Source organism: Neophocaena asiaeorientalis, unplaced genomic scaffold, assembly GCF_003031525.2.
Source record: "Neophocaena asiaeorientalis asiaeorientalis breed wild unplaced genomic scaffold, Neophocaena_asiaeorientalis_V1.1 scaffold91, whole genome shotgun sequence".
Lineage (NCBI taxonomy): Eukaryota > Metazoa > Chordata > Mammalia > Artiodactyla > Phocoenidae > Neophocaena > Neophocaena asiaeorientalis.
This window is the reverse complement of record NW_020173198.1, coordinates 8,272,801-8,295,720: the sequence shown is the minus strand read 5'-3', so window position 1 is coordinate 8,295,720 and position 22,920 is coordinate 8,272,801. Positions and strand designations below refer to the sequence as shown.

Sequence of the window (22,920 nt, the reverse complement as noted above, 5' to 3'; positions counted from 1 at the left end):
AGCGGATAAGGATGAGGACATTTTTCTCTCCCTCCTTCCAAACTCCCTGCCCATCTACAGATGAGGAGCAGTGAAGGGGTTGGCCCCAAAAGAGGGCACCCAGGTGCAGAGAACACCGTAGCCGACGGCTCAGGAGGTGGGTTCTGGCATTAAGTGTGACCCTTTGTGACTAACAAACATAATCTATCATATAAGGGCAAATTTTCAGTAACATTTTCCAGAGACAACCACTGTTTAGTATGTCAGCTCATAGAGTTTCTTCATCTGCCTATTAATACATAAGTATATATACACACACATATATTTATAAACATGAACCACATTATATATAGTATACTGTAACTTGCTTTTCTCCTCACTTGGCAATATATCATTGACATCTCTTCATGCCACATATACAGAGATCTATCTCATTTTTGTGGTTCCATAGAATTGATGGATCTGTATCATACTTTTTAAAAACAAATCCCAATGAATGGATATTTGGCTTGTATTACGCATAATGCGTCCACAGACATTCTGTAGGTATATTCTTGCTTACTTATAGAAAGTATTCCTACAGGATAAATTCCTAGAAGTGGAATTGCTGGGTCAAAGGATATAAATATATTAAGTTTAGAAAGTGATCACTATACTGTCATCCAAAAACATTGCACCAGTTTATACTTAATGCCACCAAGTCACTTTGGAACTTTTGATGGGTGATGTAATCTTTGTGCTTCATTTTCCCTACTTTTAAAATGAGAATGATTATGCCTCAGGGATAATTCTAAATGAGGTCATTGCTTTGATATTACCATGCCTCTTTAAGAAGAAATATACTATCTGGAAATCTGAGGTGTCATTTTCATTTTAACTTTTTCTCTCATATCTCCCCAAACTTTAGTTCCTTCTCCATTTTAACCTGCAGAAGAAATAAAAATTTGATTAAAAGAAATCTAGTGACTTCATGCCTTGATATTACTTTCATCAGTTCTATTTTTAAGACTCACCAGTGGGTGGGGATGTTAGGATGACATCAACTTTCATACATATCTTTATTTTATTTATTTATTTAGGCTGAACTGGGTCTTTGTTGCTGTGCGCGGGCTTTCTCTAGTTGCAGCGAGCTGGGGCTACTCTTCGTGGCCGTGTGTGGGCTTCTCATTGCGGTGGCTTCTCCTTGCAGAGCACGGGCTCTAGGCGCACGGGCTTCAGTAGTTGTGGCATGCAGGCTCAGCAGTTGTGGCTTGCGGGCTCTAGAGCTCAGACTCAGTAGTTGTGGCGCATGGGCTTAGGTGCTATGCGGCATGTAGGATCTTCCCGGACCAGGGCTCGAACCCGTGTTCCCTGCATTGGCAGGCAGATTCTTAACCACTGCGCCACCGGGGAAGTCCCATACATATCTTTTCATTTAAAAGTTGCAAAAGTGCACAACTAGGATGTGCCTTCTGTTGAAATGCTCGAAGATCCCCTACTATTCTACCGAAATGAAAAGTAAAATAAAAAACGATTTCCTTTATGAACTGGTCTGCCCCCAAAGTTCAAATCCCCATTTAAGATTATGTAAATGGATGCTTCCAACCGTTAGTTTCATTCCATCATCTGACTGTTTAGCATCCTTCTTTGCCATTATAGAAAGCAGAATGCTTTTGTAGGATTTAGGTAAATCCACAAATGTCTGGAAGGCTCACGGCACCGGATTGGATTAAGTTTCCCATTTATCAGCTGTATAACCTTGTGGTGGTTGCTTAATCTCTCTGTGACTCAGTTTGCATGGCAATAAAATGGAAACACTCATGTTAGTAACCACCCCATAGGGTTTTTGTAAGGATTAAATGAACCGGAATAGTGTCTGGCTGAAAAAACAAAGTGATCACTAAATAACTATTATTAGTAATGTAAATGCTCAACATATGGCTAATATACATTGTTATTAAGAATATGGGGGGCTTCCCTGGTGGTGCAGTGGTTAAGAATCTGCCTGCCAATGCAGGGAACACGGGTTCGAGCCCTGGTCCGGGAAGATCCCACATGCTGCGGAGCAATTAAGCCCGTGTGCCACAACTACTGAGCCTGCATGCCACAACTACTGAAGCCCGCGTGCCTAGAGCCCGTGCTCTGCAAGGAGAAGCCACCGCAATGAGAAGCCCACACACGGCCACGAAGAGTAGCCCCAGCTCGCTGCAACTAGAGAAAGCCCGCACACAGCAACAAAGACCCAGTTCAGCCAAAAATAAATAAAATAAATAAATAATAAAATTAAGAAAAAAAAAAAAGAATATGGGCTCTGGGATCTGAATGAACCAAGTCCTGCCTCCTACCATCAGTGGTCAGGGCAAGGCACTCATCCTCTTGAAGCCGTTTTCTCCTCTGTTATGTGGGGACAGTTAGGGCCCATCCCAGAGGGCTCCTGTGAGGATTAAATAATATTAAATACCAGGTATCCTATTAAATAGATCCTTGGCACAAAGTGAATGATCAATACTGGTGACTGATTTTAGTAATATTTTTTAAACTGTCAAGAAAAACAAAAACAAAATGTACGCCAGGTAATTTACCTGCAGCAGTGGTTCTCACTCCTGGATGCAGGTTAGAATCCCCTGGGGGAAATTTACAAGGATGTGTGAGGCCAGAGGCCAGAGAAAGGGATTACATGTGTTTATTCTTAGTAGTGGATTTGTTGTAACCACATCAGCAAAATCCTGATACTATGGATTAGCTGCAAGATTCCAGTAACAGCTTTGGATTCAAAATCTTCCTTTGCAAGGGTTCTTCTCACTAATGGAATATCATCTGGATTAAAATTCAGGGGATCTGAGTTCCTGGCCCAACTCTGCAATTTACCAGCTAGATGGGCCTTGCTCTCTTCTTTGAAAAGTGGAAGAAGTGAGCCAGGAAATCTATAAAACAGGAAATCTGATAGGTGTTTGCTGTAGAATCTCCTGCCTCCTGGGCAAAGAGGCCTATTGTTGGGCAAATCCAAACCTTGGAAAACTATTGCTCTTGTGTTGGTGGTGGTTGTTGGATTTGGGAGTTTGGTCTCAAGATCGAAGGCAAAAGCAATAGATGGGGAACATTCTGTGCTTTGCTGGAGAGAGTGGGGTGAGAGAGTGAGAGCCAGAGAGTAACTGGGGAGGGGAGAAGAGGGAAGGGTAGCCTGGGTATTTGGCACTTTAGGAGAATTTTGGGGGGAAGAGTAGGGATGTTTAAAGGCAGTTTCTCTTTGGTCATATATTTGAGGAGTGGGAAGCGTCTTTCCTAGATTGAGGGCTTTCCTATCACCACACCTGCGTCTGTCACACCCAGGGGTGACTTTCTGAATGAAAATGGAGCTTACAGAGGAAGGGTGATGGGAAATCTCTCCTGCCATGGTGTGCAGCCTGCAGGACAGCATTACCTCTATCCTTAGCTGCCACACCTGGGTGTCTGCAGAGATCCACGGTCCTTATGAAAGCCTCATGAGTGCCTACCACGTACCTTAAATATATTATTATATCTTTAATCTTCACAACAAATGGAATGAGCATAGACTATTATCACCCCTATCTTTCAGGGGAGGAAACTGTCTCAGAGGTTAGGTCACTTGGTTTTGGTCAACAGCTGCTAAAGAGCAGAGCTGAGGACATTGACAACTTTCCACAACACCATACTGCCTTGCTGTTCTCACACCCTTCCCTTCCACCAGTCCATGAATGGGTAGGCTGTGGGAGAGGTCTGGAATCCATGCTCTCAGAAGTGCAACAGAAGCTCAATGCAGAAACGAAGGCCACACCTAAAAAGCAATGAAGGACTGATACATGCTCGAACGTGGACGAACCTTGAAAACTGAAAAACTCGAAAGCTTGCCAAGTGCAAGAAGACAGACACAAAAGACCACATATTGTATGATTCCATTTATGTGAAATGTCCCCAATAGGAAAGTCTATAGAGATAGAAAGTAGATTAGTGCTTGCCTAGGGCCAGGAGGCTGAGGGAATGGTGATGATAGCTAAAAGGTATGGGGATTCTTTGGGCGATAACGAAGATGTGGTAAAATTGATCGTGGTGACAGTTGCACCTGTCTGTGAATATACTAAAAACCATTGAATTGCATACTTTAAATGAGTGAATTGTATGGTATGTGAGTTATATTTTCATAAATCTGTTACATAAAATAAAAATGAAGGCACATACTACCTCACATCCATAAAGATGGAACTATCAAAAAATAGAAAATAACAAGTATTGGTGAGGATGTGGAAGAATTGGACCCATTATGCATTGTTCGTGGGAATGTAAAATGATGCAGATAAAGCGGTTCCTTAATACATTTTTATTGGAATTACCATATGATCCAGCAATCCCACTTTGGGGTAAATACAAGAAAGAGAGCAGAGACTCAACGAGATGTTTGTATACATATGTTAATGGTAGCATTATTCATGGTAGCCAAAAGGTAGAAGTAACCCAAGTGTCTATCAGTGGATGAATAGATAAGAAATATGTGGTATGTCCATACAATAGACTATTATTCAGCCTTAAGAAGGAAGTTCTGACACATGCCATAATGTGGATGCACCTTGAGGACATTATGCTGAGTGAAATAAGCCAGTCACAAAAAGGCAAATACTGTTTGATTCCACTAAAATGAGATACTTAGAATATGGTGGTTGCCACGGGCTGGGAGGAGGGGAGAATGGGGAGTTCTTGTTTAATGGGTACAGAGTTTCTGTTTTGCGAGATGAAAAGAGTTCTAGAGATGGATGGTGGTGATGGTTGCACAATATGAACGTACTTAATACCGCTGAATTGTGCACTTTAAAATGGTTAAGATGGTAAATTTTATGTTATGTGTATTTTACCACACTAAAAAAAATTAGGAGGAAAAACAATGACGGCACAGACCCCAAATTACCTCATGGATCGCTCCCTTACCTCCATCAGGCTCTGCTTAATGTCATCTTCTCAGTGTGCCCTCCCTGACCCCCCGACCCCCATCCCTCTGCCCTGCTTGTCCCCAACTAGCATGTTATCTACAGGGTGATTCAAAAAGAACTGACTGGGCTTCCCTGGTGGCGCAGTGGTTAAGAATCTGCCTGCCAATGCAGGGAACACGGGTTCGAGCCCTGGTCTGGGAAGATCCCACATGCCGCGGAGCAACTAAGCCCGTGAGCCACAGCTACTGAGCCTGCGCGTCTGGAGCCTGTGCTCCGCAGCAAGAGACGCCACGACAGTGAGAGGCCCGCGCACCGCGATGAAGAGTGACCCACGCTCACTGCAACTGGAGAAAGCCCTCACACAGAACCGAAGACCCAACACAGCCAAAAATAAATTAATTAATTAATTTTTTTTAAAAAGTGGAAGTGTAGCAGTTACATAATAAGAATATAATATCTTTAAAAAAAAAAAAAGAGCTGACTGCTTCCAAACTTTTATTACAACATGCATGGGCACAGATGAAGAACTTGGTGTCGGTGCCAATTCTTCTTTGCAGCTTTGGAGAAATAAAGAAATGTGTGATTGCCCTTCAACCCTGGCTGCAATAGAGGATCTGGGACAATGCCAGCTCCAGGATGGCTGGGTGCCCCGTGTCCTCTGTTTGTTCCGGTGGCTACATGTAGAAGATCTGTTATGTTGTAATTGCTATGTTAGTTCCTTAACAAATTGTCTTTGACTATGTGATGTATTTAATTGTATTTAGTCACCGATTAATAATTATTTAAGTTTTTAATTCTTTTGAATTGCCCAGGATTTTAATGATTTATTTTGTTTATTGTTTGTGTGACTGCACTAGAATATGGAAGCTTCCTGTGGCAGCTTGGATGATTTTTCCTTTCTGTGTCGTTCACCGCTCTATTCCAACTCCTAGCACAGTGCCCGGCATGTATGTGGTAGATGTTCAAGAAACATTTGTTGATTAAATGACTGAATCTGTGTTACACAATACCCTTCCCAAATCATCCAGCTTGGTAAACACCCTATGGACAAAGTCAATCTAAGGTAAACAGAACTGTTTCCAAGCAACCAACCAAATAAATAAAAGGAAATATATTATCCATCTTTTCTAAAATAATAAAAAGGACTGTTCACATTCCTGTGTGCTTACTATGAAGCAAGCAATGTTCCAAGCACATCTTTAGTAGGAACTCAGTCTTCTCAGCAGCCCTTTGAAGTAGGTACTGTATGGTGTCCATTTTATAGATGAAGAAACTGAGGCACAGAGAGGCTGAACAGTATACCCAGGGCCACCCAGCAAGGAAGTAGCAGACTGGGCAGCTTGGGAGTCCTTCCTCTTCCCCACTTCCGATGCCGCAATGCACAGATGTTATTTATGGAGGTAAGCTCCAGAGAAATCTGTTGGTGTTTTGTTTCATGCGAAATCCATCAGGACCCAACCTCTGATTAAATTGCTGAGAGCGTGAAGCACATGTTCCTTTACGCCTGTTAACCTGGTTTAAAGGGCAGTGGTCCCACCCATCTAATTGTCCCGCCTTCTCTCTATAAGTGCCAGTCCAACCCTGTTGATGCATGGTATTCACCGTGAGGATCTAAATTTAGGATCTGAGCAGCTAAAGTCTCTTGCCAATTTTCAGATTTGTCTCTCATTAGTCCAGGACGTGGAAAATTTTAGAGGTATAGAGCTATGGAGGCTAGATGTTAAGAAGGACAGACTGATTCCTTTTAGAACAACTTAAAAACCGTCCCTTTATCAAAGTAATACGTTCTCATTTTGCAAAATACAGAAAAGTATCAAGAGATCAAAAGAGGGTATCCACCATGCTGTCACTGATAATACTTTGGTGTATAGAAAGACTTTTTAAAAAGTGCTTTATTTTATCCCATGAGCAGGAGGGAGGTAGAGGAGACTGAGTCTGTTGTATGTGTTCTACTTTCACCATGTGTCTTGGAGTTGCCCTCATTTGCTTTTCGTGGCATCTGAAGACTTGTCGTTTAAGAGGTTTCAGAGTGACCTTTGAAGCTGTCCAAGTGAGCCGCTAATAGCGGCAGCAAGAGTACTGGGCTTGGATTCCCAAGATTTATATTCAAACCCCAATTGGAAGCTTCCTAGCTGTGTATCTTTGAGCAAAGCACTTAACCTTCCTGATCTTCCATCTTCTAACTTTAAAATGAAATTAACACCCTCCTAAAAGCCCAACTGAGAGGCAAGGTTATTTGAGTTAAATAGACTTGAGCTAATGCTCACCTATAAATTCTCACTGGCTGTGTGACCTTGAGACAGTTACTTAACCTCTCTGACCTTCAGTTTCTTCATCTGTACAATAGAAATTATAAAAGTATTCCCCTCACTGGATCCTAGAGAAACCCATATGAGACAGTGCATGTAACACGTTTAGTCCAATACTCACAGACAGTAGGGGTTCAATAATGATCAATTACTATTGTAAATCATACAATTTATGAATCATGTTAGAGCAGTGTTTTTCCCACTGTGGATGGTGAAAACAATTAGTGGGTTGCCACATGCATTTTTAAAAATGAAATAATCTCATTTCTTATATTTAAGTCTTTAATCCATTTTGAATTTACTTTTCTATATGGTGTGAGAAAGTAGTCCAGTTTTATTCTTTTAAATGTAAGACCTGGAACCATAAAACTCCTAGAAGAAAACATAGGCAGTACGTTCTTTGACATCAGTCTTAGCGATTTTTTTGGATATGTCTCTTCAGGCAAGGGAAATAAAAGCAAAAATAAACAAATGGGACCACATCAAACTAAAAAGCTTTTGCACAGAGAAGGAAACTATCAACAAAACGAAAAGGCCGCCTACTGAATTGGAGAAGATATTTGCAAATGATATATCTGATAAGGGGTTAATATCCAAAGTATACAAAGAACTCATACAAGTCAACATCAAAAAAACCCCCAAACATTTAAAAATGGACAGAGGATCTGAGATGTACCAACCAGCTTTAGGTCAAGATAGGTCAAGATTCCATTATTCCTGAAGGCTCCGCCATGCCCCATCCCAATCAATCCACCCCGCCTACCTCATCTTCCTGACCTCTCACCCCCTGCCCGCCAGGTAATCACTGTTTTGGTTTCTATCATCCTCGACTAGTTTTACCTGTTTTTGATCATCATTTAAATAAAAGTCTTTTATATCTGGCTTGCTCACTCCACATGTTATGTGATTCAGCCATCTTGGTTGTATCAGTAATTTGTTCTTTTCCACTGGTGGTATAGTATTCCTTTGTATGAATATACTACAGTTGTTTATCACTCTACTCTTGATGGATATTTGAGTTGTTTACAGTTTTTAGTTATTATGAATAAAACTGCTTTGAGCATTCCTGGTAGATATCTAAGAGTATCTCTTGAGTGTACACCTAGGAGTAGAATTCCTGGATCATGGTCCATTAGATCTTTTTACAAAAATAAATCCCCATATGAGAAATGTTTCCAGCAGACGGTGCCAGGAAAAAATGTAGCTCCCCTTGGGGAAATGGTTTGCTTCTTCCCTAACTTCTCCTTTTTGCCTAGTCTGCCAGGAAGCTCAGAGTTCAATTTAAACCTCATTTATAGCAACTTACTGACTCTTCTTGGTTAGCATATCTAAATTCTCCATTTCTCTTCAGACTTGGTTTTCTTTTTTCTATTTTTATTAACTGTATATTTTTTGTAAATTATCTGAAATCCTTTTAGGGAGGAAGCAGGATATAAATACATTCAGGAAGAAAATAGGTATTTGCCTTGTTTACAGCACAAAGAGGTTGTGAATCTCACATGAGATAATGTACATGAGAGAACATTAAACACTGAGAAGCCAGGCCCGGAGGAGTTGTCATTAGTGTGTATTCGACTCTTGAGGAGATGTGAGCTTTGTCAGCTTTGTAGGAAAGGAGAATACTGCTGTCACTTGTTTTAACAGAATTTTTAAAAATAACTTTCTTCTTAACTGATTAGAAAAGTAATACTTGCCCTTTGTGGAAAATTGAACAAACACGTAGATAATTCTAAGTCTCACCATCCAGAGATAACTGCTATAAAACTGTCATCTTTCTTTTTTAAAAATAACTTTATTTTGGGCTTCCCTGGTGGCGCGGTGGTTGAGAGTCCGCCTGCCGTTGCAGGGGACATGGGTTCGTGCCCTGGTCCGGGAGGATCCCACATGCCGCGGAGCGGCTGGGCCCGTGGGCCATGGCCGCTGGGTCTGCGTGTCCAGAGCCTGTGCTCCGCAACGGGAGAGACCACAACAGTGAGAGGCCTGCGTACTGCAGAAAAAAAACACAAAAAAATCTTTATTTAGATATAATTCATATATCATACAATTCAGTGACTTTTAGTATAGTCCAAGAATTTGCCACCATTACTACAATTTTAGCACATCTTCATCACCCCCAGAAGAAACCCTACTCCCGTTAGCTATAAGCCCGCAAGACTCCCATTCTTTCCATTCCCAGACAACCACTAATGGACTTTCAATCTCTATAGATTTGCCTTTGTGACTGGCATCTTCACTTTGCACAGTGTTTTCAAGCTTCATCCATGTTGTAGCACATATTAATACATCATTTCTTTTTATGACTTGTATTACTCGGCTGCCATAACAAAATACCGTAGACTGGGTGACTTAAACAACGGACATTTTTTCCCCCCACAGTCTGGAGTCTGGATTTCCAAGATCAAGGTGCCAGCATGGTTGGGTCTGGTGAGAGCTCTCCTCCTGGTTTGCAGAAGCTGCCTTCTAGCTGTGTCCCCACATAGTGGAGGGAGTGTTCTTGTATCTCCTCCTCTTCTTATAAGGGTACCCGTTCTATCAAATCAGGGCTCTACTCTTATGACCTCATTTAACTTTAATCACCTCCTTAAAGGCCCCATCTCCAGTACAGTCACATGTGCGGATTTAAGGCTTCAACATATGGATTTGAGGGGGATACAACTCATGGCCAGATAATATTCCATTGTATGGATGTATCACGTCTATGCATCTGTTCATCGGTTGGTGGACATCTGAGTTGTCACATTTTGGCTATTATGAATAATGCCACTATGAACATTCATGTGCCATATTTTGTGTGGACACATGTTTTCCTTTCTCTTGGGTATATATAGTAAGGAGCGGAATTCCTGGGTTATATGGTAGCTCTACGTTCAGTTGGTTGAGGAACTGCCACACTGTTTTCAGAGTGGTTGCGCCATTTTACATTCCCACCAGCAGTGGATGAGGGTTCCAATTCTTACACATCCTCACCAGCACTTATTATCTGTCTGTTGGACTATAGCCATCTTTGTGGATGTTAAGTGGTATCTCAGTGTGGTTTGATTTATGTTTCCCTAATGCCTAATGATGTTGAGTATCTTATCAGGTGCTTATTGGCCATTTGTATAGCTTCTTTGGAGAAATGTCTATTCAGATCCTCTGCCTTTTTTTTTTTTTTTTTTTTTTTTTTGTGGTACGCGGGCCTCTCACTGTTGTGGCCTCTCCCGTTGCGGAGCACAGGCTCCGGACGCGCAGGCTCAGCGGCCATGGCTCACGGGCCCAGCCGCTCTGCGGCATGTGGGATATTCCCGGACCGGAGCACGAACCCGTGTCCCTTGCATTGGCAGGCGGACTCTCAACCACTGCGCCACCAGGGAAGCCCTCCTCTGCCTTTTTAAATTGGATTGTCTGTCTTTTATTGAGTAGTAAGGATTTTTAAAAATGTATTTTAGACACGTCTCTAATCAGAGATATGTTTTGCAGTTGCATGGGTTGTCTGTTAACTTTCTTGAAAGTGGTGTATTTTGAAGCATGAAAGTTTTAAATTTTGTTGATGTCCACTTTATTTTTTCATTTGTTCCTTGTGCTTTTGGTGTCATATCTAAGAAATCATTGTCTGATCTATTGGACCATGGACCATGTCTAAACCACTTTTTTCCACTCACTTTCTTTCAAGAGCTTTATGGTGTTAGGGATTTTATTTAGGTCCTTGACCCATTCTGAGTTACTCTTTGTATGTGGTGTAAGTTAAGGGTCCACCTTTATTCTTTTGCCTGTGGATATCCAGTTGTCCTGCAGCATACGTTGAAGAGACTATTCTTTCCCCCATTGAATGGTCTTGGCACCACCCTTGGTGAAAATCAATTGACCATAAATGTAATAAATAAGTACATAAATTTAATAAATAAGTGTTCACTTCTGGATTTTCAGGTCTGTTCCATTGATTTATATATTTATCCTTATGCCAGTACCACCCAGTCTCAATTACCATTGCTTTTAGTAAGTTTTTAAATGGGAAAGTGTGAGTCCTCCAACTTTGTTCTCTTTTTTCAAGACTGTTTTGGCTATTCTGGGTCCCTTGAACTTCCAGTTGTCATCTTTCATGCAATCTTTTTGAAAATGGATCTCTAAGTTTACATTGGAGAGATCATACTTCATAGCAGTTATTTTCATGTATCCTTGCGTTTTTCACCTAGCTTTACATGGTAAACATATCCCCGTATATTATAAACTTATTTTACATGATTAGCGACATAATTTTTTTCTTATTGGACACTTCTTTCTAAGTTTCACCATTATAAATATTGCTGCCATGGCTGCCTTCATTCCTAAGGGAATTTAATTTCATTTGTGCAGCTATTGAAGATATTTTTACATATTGGAAACGTTACTCTTTTAATTCAAACTTTGAGATGATTTCCTGAAGAGCAGTAGAATAGGGACAGGCAAATGAGGTGTCAAATCCCACGTTTGCATCTCAGAAAAGTCACTTACCTTTCAGAGCCTCAGTGTTCTCATCCGAAAATTGGAGATAATAATACCTTCAGAGAGTCGTTTTGAAGGTTAGAGACAACGTAGGGCTGTATGACCTTGTACAACACCTGACATATTGTAAGAACTCAATAAATAGTACGTATAATGATTATTATTCTTTTCATCCTTGTTGTTGTTATTGTTGCTAGCTATATTAAAGTTGCAACAGGCAGCGGAAATGGAGCGGTCTACCTGTGAGGAAGTGGTGAGGTGACGTTCATGTCTTTCCTATCAGCCTGGGAATCGCGGTCAGAATGAGTAGCCATTAAATGTTTTCTCACGTCAGCCAAAGAGAAGTGTTTCGATATCATGCACCAAATAAACGTCCATATTCCTAAATATTTGTTTGTATCTAAGATCAGTGCCTTAGGATCGTTTCCCAGCAATGGCTGTGGGAGGGTTTAACCCAATTCATGTAACTCTTGAAGATATTGTTTGCATATTGAAAACACTTATCTTTCAATTCAAACATATATTAGCTCCAAGAGAGCATGGCTGTGTCTGGCACGTTCGTCATTTTCGGTCTTTGAGTCAACAAACACGATAGGTGCTGGCAAAGGAAGGCAAGAAGGAAGGCGTCAGACCTCAAGTTATTTTTTGTTATATTTTGCCTAGGAAACGAGGCAAACAGCGGTTTGAACCCTGACGAGGACCGCCATTTATTAAGCACCTGTTGCATCTGCTGTGTGCCAGGCGCTCTTCTGGCGGATTTGTGTATGTGATCTCAGTTAATGTATTTAAATATCAAGATTACCCTGTGCAATAAGATCCGCAAGGAACCCAGTTTTATAGGTGAGGGAACAAGCTTTGAGAGGGTTAGCGACTAGGCCAAGGGCATGCTGGTAGTAAGTACTAGAGACTGGATGCAAATACTTGTCTCTCCGATACTAAAGTCTGGGCATCCCCACTGACCTGGAGAATCCTTTATATTGCTGGAAAAGATGTGTGTCCTTTTGACAGTCTGGAGTCTGAGAGAGAAAGGCCTGGGGGCTTTCAAAGGAAGCTAGAGTAGGGTTTCATTCATTGGTTCAGCCAAGATTGATCGAGCGCCTGCTGTGGGCGCAGGACTGGACCTGCCAGATGCTGGAGGTTCAGTGGAGAACATAAGCCAACACGTTGTTCTACTCGAAACTCAAGCCTAGTGGGGAAGCCGGACACTATTCCAGTAATCACGTGAATCCATGATTACAGACTGTGACGAGTGCTCCGAAGAAGTTCAGGCTGCCTCGAGAGACTTTAGCAGGGGGTTTGAATAGGTTCCCCTAGAAATTAACTAGATGTGAATGGCAAGGAGGGCTTTTGGATGAGGGAAGGATGGAGGCGAAGACCCTGAGCCTGGAAGGGGGACTGAAATAAGGCCTGAGCGATGAGAGCAGGGTGTGAGGCACCGGGGAGCTGGGAGGGATCAGTGGCCTCGGGGGACTTTGCGCTTGATCCTGAGGGCAGCAGGGAGCCTTTAAAGGGCTTTAGCAGGGCAGTGGCATCATCAGATGGGCCTTATAGAAAGCTGAGCATGGCTGCAGGTGGGAGATGGATCGGATGACCTGGTAGCAGTGGAACTGGACAGAAGTGGATGGGTTTAGGAGACATTTAGAGGGTAAAAATGACTAGATGATATGAGTGATCCTTTCTAAAAAGTAGTTTTGTTTGGGGGTCAGTAAGTTTCTCACCAACGTCAGGGCTTGAAAAATTCAAATTTTCTTTTCAGTACACCAGTGGGTTTCCCATTAGAAAGAACTCTGTAGTTGAAACTCTTGGAATGTTACTTCCCATCTCCTTCTTTTAAGGTTTGATAAAGTTGGCTTCGTCATCGGGGTTTCTTGACTGGACCCCTGTCTGCCTCGCGTTCTGGACCCACTACCAAGATAATGAGTGAATACTGCCCCAGTCCCTAGTTACAGATTGAAATAGGTTTTCAATTAGTTATTAGCTTGTTATACTCACAGAGGAGCTATATAAAAATGAACTGGAGGATCTGTTTCCATTTCACTTAAAGGCAGCATTCAATATACAGGGCTTCTGCCAGTCTGAACTGGATGAGAACTGTTTATAACCCGAGTTCATTCAAAATGCCTGGGATATTTCTAAAGGTTCAGTCTTGGCAGCAGCAGCTGAGAATGCAGAGGTAAATAAAAAAGTCATAAGACACGGCTGACAGGGTTCTTCTGTGTTCATTCACACCCCTGACTCCCTAGGCTTTTGAAGACGCAGAATTTAGAAGGACAGCCTACTAGATGGTGGCTATTTAAGCTGCTGTGCTAAATCTCCAATCTTGATGCTAACTGTGAAATGGAGCTACCCTTGTAAATTCAGATGTAAAAAGAAAATACTAATAGATGTATAAACACATATGAGTATGATGTAAGCTCACTTACATAATTTAAAGAAAATTTGTTTAAATATTTGTTTTAAAAAAGCATATCTTCCAGCTTTTCTACAGCCACTGCATTGCCTATATAATTAAGAAATAATTTTATTGAGCATCTACCATGTGCCAGGCAATGGGTACCGTCTCATTTCACACTCGCAGTCTCCTGAGAGGAAGGTCCTACTGTCCCCATTTTATGGGTGAGGGAGCTGAGGCTTCAAAGAGGTTAAGAGACTTGCTCAGGTCACCCAGTTGGTAAATGATGGTAAAAGCCAAGTCGCCTGGCTCCAGAAGGTGTGCCCTGAGCAACTAAGCTGTGCTCCAATGGCCCCATTTCTTCCCCTGTTGGAGCCTCAGTTTCCCTCATCTGTGAAAAACATGGCTTTTATTAAATGTCTCTCTTTCCAGAAATCAAGATCCTTTCCAGGGTCAAAACTTGATGTTGAGATTCTGTTTTAATATAACTGTTGTTGTCACTTCCAGCACCAAATGTTTCCATTTAAAATGCTGCCTTCCAGGAGACTTCGCCCTGAGTTTACATTGTTTAGAAGTCAACAACAGTAATTACTGCACGTTCAAGACTGTCACATCTGCCCCAGTGCCTTGTGGCTTCCAAGTTGGCTCAACTTTCCTCAAAATAACACAACCCAACATCTGGCACAGTTAAGAAAGGGGGGTAAACATACCAGACTATTGACATTACCCTCTACACGTCAACACTGCTTTCTTTTTAGAAAGAAAATCTTCCATGACATATTCTTCCAGTGGGGACGTGGAGGTTTTTTTTCATATTTTTTTCTATATTCTTCAGATTTTCTATAATGACTATGAACAGCTTTTATAATTGAAAAATAATCTTATTTTAAAAATTCAGTCCAGTAAAAACAGAAGAAAAAAAAACCTCGGCAATATATATTGTGCGCTCCCCTACCTCCTAATTGGAAAGTATACAACCTGACTTTAAGCTCTGTTGGATTATTCTGGGTGATGATAAGGGACCCCAATTCATACTCTGCATTAGTATGACATGATGGTTAAGACCATGGATTTTGGACTCAGACAGACCAGGCTTAGAGTTCTGGCAGGGCCATTTATTTAGCTCTGTGACCTTGGGCAAGTTGCTTAGTGTCTCTGAGCCTTAATTTTCTCGTTGGTAAATGGGAATAATGATAGCATCTAGCTCCCAGAGTGGCTGGGGTGATTAAACGAGATGATAAATTTGTGTAAAGCCCTGAACATAATGTCTAGCATTCAGTAAATGCAGATTTTCTACTTACTAGTGTGATACGGTTACTAATCTGTTTCAGGTGTGGAGCCCTCAGGGCCTGTCAGGCACCTTAGACTCTGCCCAGGATCTGAATGAAAACGTCCTCAGATTTTGATGCCTATTCTCTTCCTCCCCATTTTTCTATTTTATTTTGTTTTATTTTATTTATTTAATTTAATTTAATTTTTTGTTGAGGTCAAACTCACAGAGAGCAGGGTGCCCTAGTCCTGAGTGTACAGCACAGTGAACTTCTCTGTATGCACACACCACGTAACCAGCACCTGGATCAGGATGAAGAAGGGTCACCACAGAATAGTTTTGCTTATTCTCAAACTTCACATAAATGGAAAGAGTATGGACTCTGTGCCTGGCTTCTTTTGCTGGCTATTACATCTGGGAGAGTCAACCAAAATGTTGAGGGCAGCAGTAGTTTCCTCTTTTTCACTGATGTGTAGTATGCTTTCCTGTGAATAGTATCACAATGTGTATATCTCTTATTGATGGACACTTGGGTTGTATCCAGTTTTTATGAACATTCTTGTATATGCTTTTTGGTGGATGTAAACTCACTTCATTTGAGGATTAGCCAGGAGTGGAACTGATGGGCCTGAGAGTATATACATAATACTTAATCTGGCAAGATCCTGCCAAATCATTTGCTAAAGTGTTGGCACTGTTTCCCATCCCCACTAGCGATGCCTGAGCATTAAGTTGTCCTGCATCCTCACCGACACTTAGTTTGATGAGTCTTTTTCATTGTAATCATCCTGGTGGGTGTGCAGTGGCTGTCTCACTGTGGCTTTAATTTCTTTGATGCATACCTTTTTAGGTGCTTATCAGCCATTGGGACACAAATTCATTTCTAAACTCAGTTTTGCTCTGAGGAAATCTGGTAGCTCAGCTTGCCCGAATTACGCTTTAAGGATGGGCACACAAGCTCTGAGAGAGGTCTCAGAAACACTCCTGCAACTAAAACACCAGAGTTTGGGGCACACATTCCAAAACATCTACACTGGCTTCTTCTGCTTACTTTCAAATCCTTGGCCATGTTTGATAGCTGAGCTTGCAAGATAACTAACTTTCAGATGATGAGTGACACGTTATAAGTTTTAAAAGATGCTAAGTGAACTCTTTAGCCGCATTTCAGCTTGTATTTCTACAGGCCACTCAGGGGAAAAGAAGTCACATTTGTTGAATACCTACAACGTATCAGTCCCTGCACTGGGCACATTCGGTACATTATCTCCCTGATCTCATAAGGACTCCGTGAGGTCAAGATTATTTTACTTAGTTCAAACGAGGAAATGGGTTTGGGGCTGGGGTCACCCAGCTAGCAGACGGCAGAGCCAGGATTTGAACACTGGGTCTGCTTGACACCAAAGTCTACCCTTCTGTGAGCAAGCAAACTGAGGGGGAAACATTACTTTTCTACCAATTCCCCGATCAGAAACTATTCCTAGCATACATTTCATTAATATTTTTTCAGTGGTCACCTCTACTAAGGCAACTTCACCCTTGGGTGGATCTCCCCCTGGGGTCTCCCAACAGTGGGTCTGCTGATACTGGGAGGCCAGCTCCCCTGGGACTCCCCAGCTCCCGACGTTTCCTCCTCCCTGCCTCTCCCCACCTCTGCGGTCTGCCTGACCGTGTACATGTTGATGCCCTGATAGTCTGTTTATCTTCTGTCTGGTATATTTTCTGGTAATTCTTTTAGAAAGTTTTCCCCAATGGTATAGCGATGCACGTGGACGGTAGACATTTGGGAAAACAAAAATTCACCCATTTCTTTTCAATCGTTTTATCTATATTTAGTTTTTTTAAGAGTTGAAATGCTGGGCCACCACTTAGTTATGAATGTAATTTTATTTTTTACAGGGCAGTCACATTTAAAGGATGTATTATGAACATCTCACTCAGAACTAAATATAAAATAGGAATCACTTGTTTTCAAGAAAAATAAACTTTTTTTTAATATATATAGCTGACTTGAGAGTGTGAACCAGTCTTCTCTTTGTAACCCCAGGACCCATCTGTGTGATGGAGGCACATTTACTGAAGCAGCTTCTCTCTTTGGTGTGTAGGCATCTCTAATTCCCTGTTAATTTTCCTGCCTCCCCCTCTGTGAGCTTCTTGAGGTCAAAGACTGTGCCCTGAAAATAGTAATAGCTAATATGTAGTGTGTGTGTCTCTGGATCAGACTCAGTGCTGAGCACTTTGCGGGTCTTGCCCCTCCCAGGCCCTCAGGAGGCAGGGCCCCTCTCAGAAGTGGGCCCTCAGGAAACAGGCACTGAGTGATAGCTGAGTGATACAGCGCTCTTTCCCAAACTTGTCACATCAGAAGGATCACTCAAAGCGCAGAGGTGGTGGGTGCCGATTCCCACTCACTCATCGAGATTCTGATTATCAAGGTTTGAGGCAGGGCCCAGGAATCTGTATTTTTGCCCCAGCTGGTCCTTTGTGCCGAGGCCACATCTGGGCAACACTGAATGAGTAGCTGGATGACGCTGTGGTCCCTGAATTTCCTCCCTATGTCTTAGGCAGCTTCTCTAGCCATGTCTGGGGTTCTCAGCTCTGTCACTGAGTGAACAGGAGAGCGCGGGGGGCAGTGGAGAGGAGGAGAGCGTAAGCGGGTCTCACTAGTATGCAAGACCTTTCTTGTCACGCTGCTTTTAACTGAAGCTGGAGGGCTGGTGCATCACTCTGGGATCTTCCTCTCTCTCAAGGTCTTCCGTAACTGGCTCTGCACCAGTCCGCCAAGGGGTACAAGGACAGCGTAGGGCCATGGAGGCAGCCGTGTGTTGGTGCTGGAAGCCAACCACAGTGATGTCTCTAAACTAAGGTGGAAACTGGGGTCTTTCATCTCACTGCCTGCTCCCCTCCACTGCCTCTTCCCTTGCCCCCTCCTTCTACTGAATAACCTGCCTGTGCAAGGTTCCACCGAGACCTGGAGGAGGAAAACCACTAAGGAGAGATGTTATCTGCTTCTTAATTTGTAGCAAAGTAATCCTTGTACATGGTTCCCGTGGTTACAGGTATATAGGATAAAACAGGAGGATGAATGAACATCATCTCGGTCACCCTCTTCTATGGCAGTCACTTTGAGCTCTGAGCTGTTTCTCTGGGTGGTTATGGTTAGGGTTAGGGTTAGGGAAAAGTTTAGACACTATCTCCTGATTTCCTGATGTGACAGATGAGAATTAGCTCACTTAAATCCCATCCCCCGCCTCCGAAAGAGTTAAATTGCTCTTTCCCGTTCCTTAATTAGTTGACTTTGTAGTTTCAAGTTACAGACAACCGTCTTTATTTCTTCTTCTTCACAACACCTTTACTTCCAGTCCATCAACTCTTTTCTTGGGAGGAGATGAAATATACATATAATAGCAACCATAAAACACAGATAGCTATAAAGCAAACACTCAGGTAACCACCATACCAGTTAAGGAAGTGGAACACTGAACACTTTTAAAGCTCCCCCTCCCACCATGAAGCCACTTACCCTAACTTTTGTGATAATCGTTCTCTTGCTTTTATTTACTCTTCATCTTTATATGCAACCCTCTACATTTAGATTTGCTATACATAGAATCACACTGTATGTATTATTCTGTGCCTTGCATCTTTTTCTTCAATACCGTAAGCTAAGGTAAGCCGACACAGGTAGCTGTGGTTCGTTGGGGTTCAGTGCTGTATACTCACTGTTCCAGTAAACCACAGTTTATTTATGCAGTCAGCTGGTGATGGATTTTTGGGGTTGTTTCCAGTTTTCTGCTATCATGAACATCCTCACCGATGTCTGCCAGTAACGTGTGCAAGGGCTTCTCCAGGGGCTGGATACAGGAATGGAATCGCTGCATTGTGGGGAGTGTACGTGCATGCTCAGTTTCACTTAATATTGCCAGTTTTCCAGTGTGTTTGCACCGGTGGGCAGTCCCCACCTCCAGAGATTCTGACCTGATTGGCTGGGGTGGGGCTGGGCACCAGGAGTGTTCAGAGTTCCAGGTGATTCCATCAGGAGGCTTCACAACACCTTTACTTCCAGTCCATCAACTCTAGTTAGTGTCTTGACTCTCCAACTTGAAGGAGTGTCCCCAGCATCCCTTTCTACTCTCCTCCTTCGAGACTTTTGTATAATGATCTAAAAGAGAGAGGGGCTTTTTCCCAGGCAAGGTCAAAATCTAGGTGTGGGGAGGAGGGTCTCAAGGCATGACAGGATTGGACAAAGGAAAGGCATGCAGGTGAATTCTTCCTTCCAGCAGGGTTGAGGAACTAAAGAAAACCCAAGGCTTGGGAACTCCTCCCATCAGCCAATTCCTCTTTCCTTCCACGCTACCAGTAGCCTTAAGTGTCTGTCTGCCAGTTGTAGGCCAGAGAGAATGTCATTCAGATGGCTTAAGTTTTGAGACTTTGAGACTCCTGTGAACTGCTCTGAGGGTCTTTGCATTCACGTTTCCTTAAGGGACTCCAACCAAGGTTTGGGTTTCTTGACCCTTAGCAAGAAAGATTCTTGACCCTGAATCTTAGCAACACACAGCTTTGAATAAATACTGATGCCCGGGCCCCAGACCAATTACATCAGAATGTCTGGGGCGAGATCCAGGTACCAACAGGTTTCAGAAGCTACCTAGGTAATTCTTAAACGCACCCAGCATAAAAAACCAGTAGTCAGTGGGTCTCAACTTTATCTAGTGTCCATCAGAATCACCGGGGCGGGGGGCAGGGCTTGTTAAGAATACTGATGGCTGGGCTCCACCCCCAAGTTTTGATTCTATAGGTCTGGGGCGGGGGGCCTGGATGTGCATTTCTAATAGGTTCCCAGTGATGCAAACACTGCTGGTCCCCCAACCACACGTGGAAAACCATCATGCGCCTGGGTTTCCCTGCACACCTCCCCGTGGGGATCAGGAACAGCCCTGTGCTGAGCTGTTCCATCTGGTTGTGTGCGCCCCTCCCTACCTCTGTCTTATGTCATCAGGCTGGTAGCTTGAAATCAGACATGGAAACTGGCAAATGCTACAAATCAGAACTCCGCCACCCCAGCCTGTTGCTAAACATTCGTATCCTAGATTACGTCATGGGCCAGCGGGATACTGGGAGAGCACCTCCTAGGTGTGGACCATCCTCGCTCATGCATTGTCATCATCAATAGGCCTAGAGGCACACAGAGTCTTCACTGTGGTTACCTGTACAGCTTCTATATATATGGAACAAAAATAGTACACATTGAAAAAAAATTAATTTTCCTGTGACCACAGGCTCCTGGTATTGAAAATATGTTTCTGGTTAGAGTTATTAATACAATGCCAGTTCACAAAGCCAACTACATACATTCTAAAATTTGATAGTTATTAAGTATAGAAAGTAAAGGAGACTCTGGGGATGCCAACATTTCAAATTGCGTCCTTGTTTGGCACCTGGGGATTTTTTACACCCTGGGTAATGCCAGGATGGGGAGAGGTAGGAAAGGGAAATGAGCAACTGCAAGTCCACGCAAGAAAGCCAAGATTTGGAAACTGTCTTTGAATAAACCATGACCAAGAACCCTTGGGAAGTCTTTGTGTAGCGCCAGCCTGAAGACTGCTGGGCTAGCCTGTTTAGTCCACTGTGCTGCATGTGATGGGGTCCATGGCCAGCGTGTGCCCTCAGCCGCTGGGAGTTCAGGCTCGACCGAAACCCCTGCTCTACCCAGTACCAACCCCCAACACCCCTTCTACGCGAACACTGCTCTTCAAGCATGGCCAGAGCCTGCAGCCTTGCTCTGAATAACCCTTCAGGCATTAACTTGGACACTAGAAGCGAAGCTTTATTAAAAAGAGAGGGTCTTTCCAAATGGATCTCCCACCCACCAGGGGACTGGGTTTCCATATATTTGGCGGAAGGGGTTTTTATCTATTGGGACAATTACCCTTACAAATAGTGCAGTGCTCTGCGTTCAGCTAACTTTCCTCTTTGGCCGACTCAGGAAATCACCCGGATTACATTCTTGTCCGGACCGTAAAAGACTAGAAAAGATTCTCTTCTGGCCTCGAACTGACCCCAGTGCTGTCCTGAGTTGTTAATTTTGGGTGTGGGGGGAACAGGGTGAGTGGTGACAGATTTGGTTGAGTCAAGAGCCTCGAATCTGTCATCATCTTTAGTAAAACTTCCTTCCTTCAGTGCCCCCGACCTGCAAAGCATACTTTTGACCTTCTTCTGAACTGAACTCAGAATGGCCGTGAACGTTACGTGAAGTGGCTTTGAAACTTCAGGTGCTGCCGGTGGAGGACAAAGGCCCTGTGTTCTTCCCCGGTAGATCCACGGGACCAGAACCATCGCAGTCGCTCAGTGGGTTTCGAAGCAACTGACTTCTGTGTATCAAAGTCTGCAGTTTCCAGAAGCCAAGTCTGTCTAGGCTTGTAAATTGACCCTGACTTTCTCTTTCATTTCTTTGCAGTAAAATGCAAAATGGAGGATGAAGAAGAGGCTGCAGCTAAGACTCCACAACCTTAACAGCTGTCGATACCTTTCCCCTCTTTGCTCCAGTTACTCCACTTGAAAATGTTCAAGTTATGCTTCCTCTATTGTGCTTTCTTGAACAGCTAGATTTGGTGCATTCGGATAAGAACCTTTCGTTGCAAACATGTTTTACTCCAAATAGTTTATCATAAGAAAGTACTAGTTTTAACTTTCTGCATTATCCCCCAATTTTATTCTTTCATCCGTATATTTCCTCAGTGCTTCAGGAATATTCTTCTATACCAACCACTGCTAAAATGTACAATGAACTCTGATTCCAAGAGATGTTGAAGTTTTCTCTAGTTACCAGTTTCCCGGTTTTGGCCACCTTTGCAAAGATCCATATTTAAAATAAAGTCCCAAACCTCTGCAGTGGGTTTTAAGTTTATCCGGTGAGTACTCTTTTCATAAAAAAGTCATTATTGCCTGTGATCATTTCCCAAGGAGACTGACCCTTAACTTTGACTGCATCAAGATAAGACACTTAAACCCAGACAACAATAAAGATAAAGAATTTTTGTTGTCTAGGCCCCAAAGCATTCTAGAAATGCCTCATTTTATGGGTAAACGGACTTATTACCCTCAATTGTCCTGCAGTTTGCTGCTAACCGGGATTCTCCCATTCAAAATGCCACGGACTTAGCCGCCAGGCAGATCTGAAAGCCAAGTAGTTGTATTGGGTTGTTTTGACAAGCTACCACACGTCTTAAGTAAATAGTAAAGCCTTTATTTTTTGTGTTAAGAACAGCATTTTGAAAATAAAACCTATTTGCCCATGCTTTACAATCTTTTAAATTTGTAATATTGATATACAGTCGTTTATGGTACACATTGATTGTCCTGAAATTTCTTTCACGATTTTTTTAAAGTATGCAACAGTCAGCCAGGGGAGGATAAAGGTACATTATAAAACACACATTAATACATTTAATAAATATATATTATCTATCAAAAATGAGCCTTAGCTCTTTATCAATGAATAAAAAGCACCTGCTGAGAACTCCTTGTAAGCTGGTATAATCATTGCATCATTGGATTATAAAAGCCACAATGCTCCCTTTCGGTTCGGGGTTCAAC

General features: G+C 42.6%; 1 protein-coding gene across 1 annotated transcript in view; it reads left to right on the top strand.

Moving 5' to 3' along the window:
* The window catches only part of IQCK (IQ motif containing K), a 122,969-nt gene extending 100,126 nt beyond the window's left edge, over positions 1–22,843 (top strand). Inside the window, exon 9 of the mRNA XM_024744373.1 lies at positions 21,782–22,843. Within this exon, the coding sequence (XP_024600141.1) occupies positions 21,782–21,837 (56 nt within the window). The 3' untranslated portion in view covers positions 21,838–22,843. The remainder of the gene's footprint in view (positions 1–21,781) is intronic.
* The last annotated feature ends 77 nt before the right edge of the window (positions 22,844–22,920 follow it).